Below are 10,122 nucleotides of genomic sequence, written 5' to 3' on the forward strand. Positions count from 1 at the left end.
AGCCAAATAGAGTGAACCCGCTCTGATACCAATTGAAAAACTCTAAACAGATAAATATCTCAATTTTGTGTGGAATTAACAGATATTTATCAAAGCAAACAATCACCAAAATATAAACAATCACACACAAAGATTTTGGTGATGAAGAGAAAACCTTTTAGAAAACGTTCTAAAAGTAAAACCTCTCTGGGGCAGCCAAACCCAGAAAATCACTCTCAAAAGATTATCCAGAGATTACAGACACTAGGAACACTTACAACTCTTTGCAAGACCTTGACTCTGTAAGATCGACAAGCCTCCAACTTGTTTCCTCGCTCACAATCTTATTCAACGTGATTCTCCTTTATCGGACCCTTCCGATAGACTTCAATTAAGCACACAATCAAAACTAACAAAAATTCTCTAAGAGGAATCAATTTGGCTCACAACAAAATAATCACTCAAGCATAGCCTCACACGAATTCTCTAGGGGTGAAAATCCGTATACTTCAGATTTGTAGAGATCTATATATATAATACCAAAAACCCCTAGTCTAATTAGGACTCAATTACATTTAAATTAAATCTAGCATAGTCTAATTAGGACTCAATTACATTTAAATTAAACCTAGCAGACTACGGGCTGTTCAGACGCCATAGAGATTTAGCACACTTTGAATCCATTTTGATCACCGAACATTTAGCCAATAATTAACACTAACAGTAACTCTTCTCTATTTAAGCTCAATGAAAAAGCAGCAGAGATTTTTCCGCCCAAAAGCAAGTTTTTCCTTGCTTTCTTTCAGTTTGGACATTGTTTCTCTTCTGGACGAGTATTATGGTTGCTACATTGTCCAATAGTGGTACTCCGTTGAGTTTTGATCACATTGGGGACCGATCCACCTTTTTCACCTCCCATGGTGCTTCTGGTAGTTCACGTGGTGGTCGGGATTCTAGGGTACAAATAGCCAGGCTTAGTTGATAAATCTCATGCCAAAGGTTACGCCTATCCGTGGCGGACCTCTCATCTTGGCCAACTTTCGTGCAATTCTTTTTAGATGTGAATTAGTGAATTTATCATAGTACTTCAAAGGTGACATTTCTAGAAGATTTATTTCTGTAAGATTTTTATCTACATGAAACTTAGTCAAGAATACTATGCTCGCTTGAAAAGAAAAACTTGTTTTGATTTGATGTAAAGGTGAAAGTAGTTTCTAATGCTTTGTGTTTGAAGTTATTTGTTAATAATTTTGTCTTTTTCGTAGAAAGTAAAAAATTTTGCCAAACGAGGCTACTAATTTTTGGCAAATTAAATTTCACAATTTTTCAATTTGGATACTTCTTTTCAAAGTAATGTCTCTTGACCTATTTCACATGCTTCCATAAAAGTTACAACTAGTTAAGAAGTAATGTTGGTGGTACACTTGTGTCTTTTCTCCAAAGATTTCAATTGGTATTTATTTAAACAAGTGAAATTGATCTAAGAATACTACACCTTGGAAAATCAAAATTTAACAATTTTATGCTTTAAATACTTTTTTTTTTAAGTGATATTTATTGACTAGGTCATAGGCTTCCATAATAGCTTTAAGAAATTAAGAAGTAATTTTGGAGAGCAAACTTGTGTATTCTTTGAAGATTTTGAAGATTTCAAATGGTATTTGTTTAAACAAACTAAGAGGTATAATTCATTGATATAAGAATACTAATTTTTGGCAGCTAAAAATTGACAATTTTCTACTGTAAATACTTTTTTTAAAAGCTTTTAAGAAATTGAGAAGTAAATTTTAGAACCTGTGTTTTTCCAAGGATTTCAATTAGTATCTCTTAAACAAGTGAACAGTTCTTTATGCTGATTTTTTTTTTTTTTTTTCTGAGAAGTTGTTCTTTAAACAATTTGCCAAATGCTTGCTTTTGGGAAGAAATCTATTAAAAAAAAAAAAAGTCACAATTAGGTAGATCTGCACCTAACTCAAAATTAGTTTGTTCTTGGGTTTACTCAAGTAATATTATCTTAATTGTTATTATTTTTCCTTAGCATTTTTTTATTTTAATTTCTAAGCTTTTTTCTTATCATTGTTACTGACTCTGCCTCATTAGACTTGTTCTAGCTTATACCGTCTGACAATATCTGAATTTAGGCATAATATATAATAAGCCGCATCGCATCTCAGCCGTTAGATCCGCCGGTTAATTAATCACGACTCGTCTTCTTGGGGGGAATCGGTCGGATATCTATATTTTACTCTCCGATCTGGATCTATCAACGATTACCGTGTCCTGCGGTAATGTAACCAATGGCTGAGATGCGATGCAGTGTAAATTCAGAAATTCTCCAACATGCATCATATCAGAAGAGGCTTGAATCAATTTTCATGCACGATTAGTACTGTAAATGACTTTGAATTTTATTGATTTACATTTTGATAAAATTGGGTCAGACTATAATTTAATCAAACTTGAAGAAGTGTATGTAGTTCCTACCGTCTAAGTCTTTTCTGTCATTGGTTTCCAACGAACAAATATTTACTATAATCATGTCTACATAAAGTAATCAAGGACGGAACTAGAATATTTAGTTTGAGGGGTAAAATTTGAAGAAAAAATAATAATAATTGGGTGAGGCAAAAATTAATTTTTAAAGGTATTTTTAAAAAAATAATAATACCCCCTCCCCCCCAAGCCCAAGGGTAGCTCCACCCCTAAAAATAATCATATTAGTCATTTGACGTAGAGTCAATCCTACTATACTTAAGCATCTAACCATGCAATATTCAACTAACCCCCGTAATATCCAACTTACCCCAATTGTCACCATCCACACCCAAGGCTTCCCACACAGCCCTAGAGGTATCAACAATGTTGTTAGCACATGAGGGTTGATAATCATGCTCTTCATCACACCCGATAGTCGATTCACACTCATCCACCACTGTGGCCACCACACTTTGCCCATTGGCGGCGCATATGGTGATGTTGTTATTACACCTGGCCATTTTGTTGAACCATCCGGTAGATAGTGCCACAACTAGTATGTCATCATAGTGGTATTAGCGGTCACATTTTAATGGGCCACCACCATCTCCTCCATTTTCAAAGTTGTTAAGGGTCAAATAATGGGCCAACGTTTGGCTAGACATAAGTGGTAAACACTCGTGAGTTGTAAACATCTTACCTTAAACACAACATTGAGTCAGTTTGTTCGTTGCATATTGTCCCGAAGCCGAAGGGGCATTCTTTCCACTAATACCACCACTTGACCTGCATTCCTGAGCTTTAACGTCGAGACAGCTAGTTAAGAGAGAAATGACTAGTAGGAGGAAAGATGCACTTAAGCACAAGCTCTGCATTTTCTCACTCTCTATCCCTCTCTTTATCTCTATTCTTGCATATATGAGCGCTTGGTTGGTGCATAGATGAACTTTGAACAGGTATTTATAGCAAATGCCTACTCACTATTTTCTTATGAACACCTTTTGGTATAAAGAGAACTAGGAAAGCAATCGTGCAAAGTAAGACATGCTTTTTCCATGTAAAAATTAATTAAGAAATTTTCACTTACCTATTTATTTTTATTATTTTTGTAATTATACCCTTCAACCTTTAAAAGTGTCAATATCAGATCACAAATTTTCAAAAGTTTGCAATGTCACTCTCTCCATTAAGATTTCTTTTAAATCCTAACGGAATACGCTGAAATACTCAAAATGCCTCTATTTTTTTAAAAAAAATGCCAAGTAAAGCTTTTTTTGTGACCCGCTACCGTGGGTCACAAGTGATACAGTGCACGATTTTTTTAAAAAAATGTTTAATTAAGGTCATTTTGTAATTTTATAAATTGTATAAGGAACATTTCAACCATCTACCGTTTGATTCACCCCTAAATCCGAACGGTAAGGGTGATATTGTAAATTTCTGAAAGATAGCAATCCAACATTAGCACTTTTTAAAGTTTAATGGTATAATTGTAAGTGATAAAAAAATCACAAAAGGTAAGTGAAGTTTACCCAAAAATTAATGAAGTTTGCCTTAATCAATTTCTTTAATTACTATTTTTGGCAAAGAATTAAAATGGTAAAAGGAATCGGACGAAATTGGATCCTTTGCACTTCAAATGAACTAGAAAGCATCAAATTCCTTATATTTGAGGGACATTTTTGTCCTTACATTTTTTAGGACAAAAATACCTTTCAAATATAATTAAGTGAATTGTCTTAAGAGGATCCTAATTCGAATCAGTCACCATCAACCCGAGCTTGAGCAGTGAGCACCGACGTGAACTTATAGAGTCAAATATAAATTAAACACAAGTTTGAGCACCCATTTTTTGTTGTTATTTATTTTTTTTTTTAATTGTAAACTAACTCAAAGAGTCAAAATTAGGTAGATTTGCACCTAACTCAACATTAGTTTGTTTTGGGCTTTACTTAAGTAGTATTATCTTAATTGTAATTATTTTTTATGAGCATAGTTGTCCTCATCGTCAATAGACCATTTGTTCTGGATTCCTTCGTGCTTCCGACGCGTATACTCTGACAATATTTTAATCTACACACAATATAAGCAGCATTGCATCTCAGCTGTTGCCCACTTGTACACAATAACTTTTAACGATCCGATGGTTAATTAATTACGAGACCTCCGTGTCCTGTGGTATTATAATCAAAGGCTGAGATGCGCATGAATTGTAATTCAGAAATTCTCCATTACGCATCGTGTAAAGGAATCTACAAGAGTCATCATTTGATGTGGAGTCACTAGTCAGTCCTACGTAGTACTGTTTGTTGATTTATATATATATATATATATATATATATATATATATATAATGTAAAATAAAGTAATTTTGACTCATTTACAAAGTATTAAAGAAACAAAGCCATAAATAATGCTATTAAAATAATTTTTGTGCACATCCTTGTCAAATCAGAATAAAAAAATTATCTATCAAATATAATTTCTTTTTACTCCAAAGATTACTTCTATTATTATTATTATTATTATTATTATTTAATACTTTGCCTTAAGACTTCAATCAAATTTGCCTCACGCACTCAATAAATCAAGATTTCTCTAGTCATGGTAGTGTAATTTGAATTGACCTATTCAAATTTGTAAGAAGAATCTTGTGCCGGCAGGCAGCAAGGGAATTTATTTACCTTTAATAAAAACAAATTTACTATATCTTAGGTTCCGGAGTCATTGCATCTAAAAATAAGCTTTGACATTTGGCTCATACGAAAAACTAACACCTCAACAATGGTGGCGAGCAACTTTTGCCGAACTCCGGTGACTTACAATGAAATTCAGCTACGTCGCCAACAACCCTCTGGTGACTTTTGGCTACCTTCGGTGGCAGTGGACAGTGGCAACTTCCTGTGAACTTTGGCAAGCACTCCAACAACCTTCGGTAGCAGTTGTCGGTGATGGCAAATAAAATAAACTATAAGAATTGGATGATTTTAGAAAATGAAAAATTAAAGAGATAAATATTTGAAAAGGGAAAATAATAGAGAAAAAAAAAAGTGTAAAAATTGTTAAGGATGGGTTTACTTTCATAAGTTAGATTGATTTAATTCTGACTCATTAGATTAATTATGAGCAACATAACACATTTTGAATCATGTATTAAAGTAAAATGCAGAAAAACTCAATTGGAGGTAAACTGCCCCAATTTATTACCTTGCTTTTATTGTTTTTTTTTTTTTTTTTTTGGCTTTTATTGGCCTATAAAAGTGTGGATTTTCAAAAGAAAAAAAAAAAAGCCTCATTCCCTATGATTTGAAATGCATATTTTTTACATTTCAATTAGCAATTTTTTTAAAAAAATAAATAAATAAAAAATTTAAAAAAAAAAAAAAAAAAAAAAAAAAAGGCAATCCCAAACAATTCATTTTTTGTGTTTTTGATTTAAAATTGCACTTTTGTCTACGAAATCACAATGCCAAATACACTCTAATACTATTCAACTAATATTAGCTCACAAGTAATGCTACATATTTAATTTTTATCACATTCTTATATAATTCAGATAATACAGCATTGCCTATAAGCTTTTGGATTAGCCTTTATTACCCAAAAAAAAAAAAATAGAGTTGATGAAACTTATGATATTAGCTCAGTTGCATGAAAGCAAGATGAGAATTGAATATTTATCATTACTTACCATTTACCTTACAATAATGTTATTTACTAGACTATTATACGATTGTCATACAACTTGATAATATGACGGTAAAAATTAGCTATTTGCTCACCACTTGTTGAAAAGAAAAGAAAAGAAAAAAAAAAAAAAAAAAAAAAAAGATTAATTTTCACTAGTACGTCATTTCAATTATATAACAACTTATTAAATAACGGTCATATTCTAGTTGGAAGAGCAAACCCTAGTCCCCTTCCAGTGCGATCCAAAAGGGAGGAAGGATGCCTCCCTTCTCCTTTTTCCTTGTTTTTGTTTAGACTCTGCACAACCAGCCTCTTCCACCGCTTTGGCCACCTACTCCACCTCGCCGTTCGTTGTCCTCCCCGATCTTTTGGTTTTGTTGGTTTCTACAAGGATTCTTAGATCGACTTTTTCCGAAGCAGATCTACGTTTTTGCTGCCAGTCCAAGTCCTATATGTGTCATTACACATTCTTCTCCGGTGCCAACGATGACAGATGTTTTTCCTCCAGTCGACACATGACGGTTGTGGTTCGCGTGAATGTCAAGCGTTTTTATGTGAGCCTGACACTACTATTTGTGGTTTTTGTCTTTTTGTTTATTTATATTGTTCTGTTTTTTCAAGTTGAGGATTGATAATTTTTTGTTTGAGTGCCTATCCCTCACAACCCGTTAAATAAAAACTTTTGTTGTAAGGATATGATCAACTCATGTCTTAGATATAGTTTGCTAGGAGTAAATCTATGTCATAAATACAATTTGTACATGAGTGAGATCGAAGGTTGTGGATACAATTTGATTATTAAATTTTTTTTATGTATCTACGACTTTATAACCACATAGCTTTTGCCTATATTCTTTAAGAAATTGATGCTCTGTGAAGTAAAAGTTTTATATTATGAATCTTTTATGAAATGAGAAGAGGTTTACCTATTAAAAAAATAATAATAGTAACATTCATATTTACATTAAGACAGTTAATTCTTTTAACAAATCAAATTAATGTGTTGTATTTCATTTTGAAGAATGACTACCTCGTACTATTACAGAAAAATTTCAATGGAATCACTTACATCAACTCAAGCACAGGATCACATGATGAAGAACAAAGTTTTTGTACAAGTTCTTCATCTGCAATCTGTAACCACACCCATTGCGAATGTGCAATGGAATTACAAGACTGGTCTCCTTTTAACGTACATCACACGTAACTGCAATCTGGACGATCGATAGCGGTCAAAATATGTTCTAACATGCCATCTTGTCCTGCCCGTGAAGTAATTGCTTTCAACGGCCAAGATTGACTGAACTCACCGTGGACATCCCAAAAGACGAACTCGACCCCGCCGATGAATGCGTTGGCCGCAATCTGATATTCGTGAAATCAGCAACAAGCCCAGGTGGATAAATCTTCGAATCTTTGACGCTGTCATTGACCAACATTTCAACGACCGCCGGCATTCCTGGCCGGAGCTTTGCCGTTTCTTGCACGCAAAGCAGACCCACCTTTAAGAACCGGACGGCTTCCGTCTCCGGGAAGTTCTTATCAAGCGTAGGATCCACCAATTTTACAAGGGCATTGGCCTCGTAGGCATCCCATGCCTGCCATGAACAACCATATACATGAATGATGAATACTATATTCTGATCAAATGGTTTGACAATTAAAATATATTATATATAATTCCGTTGATTACCTTCTGAACTAGATACTGTTCCCTATAGTCAAGGTCAAAATCAACCACCGGCCGCCCGCTGACAATTTCTAATAGTAGTACGCCGAAGCTATAAACGTCCGATTTTCGGGTCAAATGCCCGCTGACGGCATATTCCGGAGCAAGATAGCCTCTGTTTTTTTTTTTCAAGAAATTAACAAAACCCATTTGAAGAAGATAAAATCCAAAAAGATGGGGGGAATTACAGAGATTCGACTTACAATGTGCCGGCAACACGAGTACTAACATGGGAAGAGCTGTCTATAAGCAGCTTTGCCAGCCCAAAATCCGAAACTTTTGGAGTAAAGTTTCTATCAAGAAGTATGTTGCTGGCTTTAATGTCTCTGTGGATAATGTGGGGTTCAACCTCCTCAAGAAGATAGGCCAGCGCCCGAGCCACTCCGATCGAAATATCCCGCCTTGCTTCCCAACTAAATCTCACCCTGTTTTGCTTTGCACCTATCAATCAACACAGAATTTGAATACCCCCAAGATTTAATCCAAGTAGAGAAGAAAGATTTATGTATTAGGAGGATTGATTAATTACCAAGTAAGGTGTGAGCAAGGCTGTTGTTTTCCATGTAATCGTAGACTATATATCTTTTAGCTCCTTCGACACAACATCCTCGGAAGGTGACAAGATTTTTGTGTTTGATGTTGCAGAGTGTGGCGATTTCAGCAATGAATTCTCTCTCGCCTCGCATCGATTCAAGCTCAATTGAAAGCACTTTTACAGCCACGAACGAGCCATCTCGGAGCTGGCCCTACAAAGTCAAACCAAACAGCCAGATTAGGCTCTGGGCTAAAACTTTTATGCTCTTTTTTTTTCTTCTGAGAAGTTTTATGCTCTGTTAATCTATATATGTGAAGGAAAGGAGATTAATTAACCTTGTAGACGGTGCCGAAGCCGCCTTCTCCGATCTTGTTCGTGGGATGGAAGCCGCTGGTGGCCGATTTCAGTTCGTTGTAGGTGAATACGCGAAAATTCTGTTCATTTCCTTCTTCTAGAATTGATGGGTATGAAGAGAAAACAATCAAGAGAGATAAAAAAAAAAAAAACAAAGGAATATGAATTTGGCAAGCAAACAAGAAGATGATGAAGAGAAAAGCGAGAATTGTCCAAAATTTTACCTCGACTGCTTATATCCGTTTCTGATCCTGAAGAGAAGCAATTCATCCAAAGGCGCCTCTTCATGTCGCAATTCTTTTACAGAATTCTCCTCGAAATCGTGAAATATGGGTTAATCAAAAAGAATTATGGAGAAAAGGGAATTGGGAAGGAAAAGAGAATCGTTGGAGAGCAGAAATGGAGACGGAGACCGACTGTGGATTATAAGTTTGTAACCTTCCTCTCTCTCGCTCTCGAAGACTTCTTCAGTGTGGTCAGACTTTGACGTCTTCTTTTCGATTTCATATTAGGAACAAGATAATCTATAATCAAGTTGCATAAAAAGTTTAATTAGATATAATTAAAGTGATACGTTAACATGACTTTTTGATTAAACATTTTCATTTGCCCGTTCAACTATAAAAGATTCAAAAGAACTAGTCCGACCTTTTTTTAATTTTTTAATTATTTAAAAATTAGAGCATATCCCTTAGTGACGACGTAACATGGTTTTAGATGAAAACCACAACATTATTTATATAGATATAATAATGTAATTATACATGTGCACAAATCTCCAAATAAATAATGAGATTTACAACTGGGCACAGACGACCTCTTCTTCATCCTTAGTTTTATGTATAATTACTATAATTTTTTTATTTTAATTTAAGAAAAAATTAAAAATTAGATCCCAAGTTTAATTTTATGTTTTTAAAACTTAGTTCGTGGGTGTGGGTTTCAAAAAAAATATATATATATATATCCAAGTTTTTATCAATTTTAAAAATCACTCTTTTTTTTTTTTTTTTTTTTTTAATAAAATCTGATCTCATTCAAAAATTCTGAAAATAGTACAAAACATCTAGAGTCAAAACTCTAAATATCAAGAGCACGAGGCTCTAAAACTCCAAGAGACGATTGCTCTAAGAGAACAATATGTTGAACAATATCAGGGACTTCTTCCATCTAGATTCTAAAAACCCCTGTAATCCCTGCTGCCCGCACCAAGCCATGAGCTGCTTCATTTGCTTCTCTTTTAAAAATCACTCCCTTCTAAATTTACTGACAGAATTTATGTCGTACCACTAACTCGTCAACTCTGAACTCTCCCACACCATGTAATAAAGTAGATACATCGTACACATCAGTTTCCTTG

At 34.3% G+C, this 10,122-nt stretch overlaps 1 protein-coding gene and 1 pseudogene across 1 annotated transcript; both read right to left on the reverse strand.

Annotated features, from left to right (window-relative positions):
- Positions 1–2,753: 2,753 nt before the first annotated feature.
- Positions 2,754–3,329, reverse strand: LOC148583424 (putative ripening-related protein 1; annotated as a pseudogene).
- Positions 3,330–7,153: 3,824 nt separating this feature from the next.
- LOC132162033 (putative serine/threonine-protein kinase) lies at positions 7,154–9,164 on the reverse strand. Its single transcript, XM_059572279.2, has 6 exons — positions 8,987–9,164; positions 8,744–8,859; positions 8,403–8,619; positions 8,077–8,314; positions 7,838–7,988; positions 7,154–7,742 (listed from the first exon to the last, which is right to left on the reverse strand). Exons 1-6 carry the CDS (start codon positions 9,048–9,050, stop codon positions 7,428–7,430), a joined length of 1,101 nt encoding a protein of 366 aa, XP_059428262.2. The 5' UTR covers positions 9,051–9,164; the 3' UTR covers positions 7,154–7,427.
- Between the last annotated feature and the right edge of the window lie 958 nt (positions 9,165–10,122).

Source organism: Corylus avellana, chromosome 10, assembly GCF_965113065.1.
Source record: "Corylus avellana chromosome 10, dhCorAvel1.hap1.2, whole genome shotgun sequence".
Classification (NCBI taxonomy): domain Eukaryota; kingdom Viridiplantae; phylum Streptophyta; class Magnoliopsida; order Fagales; family Betulaceae; genus Corylus; species Corylus avellana.

Coding starts and splice junctions, on each gene's coding strand:
- LOC132162033 (XM_059572279.2), bottom strand. CDS start 9,050: ATGAAGAGGCGCCTTTGGATGAATTGCTTCTCTTCAGGATCAGAAACG. Junction 8,315..8,402: donor CCTTGCTCACACCTTACTTG/GTAATTAATCAA, acceptor GTTGATTGATAG/GTGCAAAGCAAAACAGGGTG. Junction 7,743..7,837: donor AACAGTATCTAGTTCAGAAG/GTAATCAACGGA, acceptor TGTTCATGGCAG/GCATGGGATGCCTACGAGGC.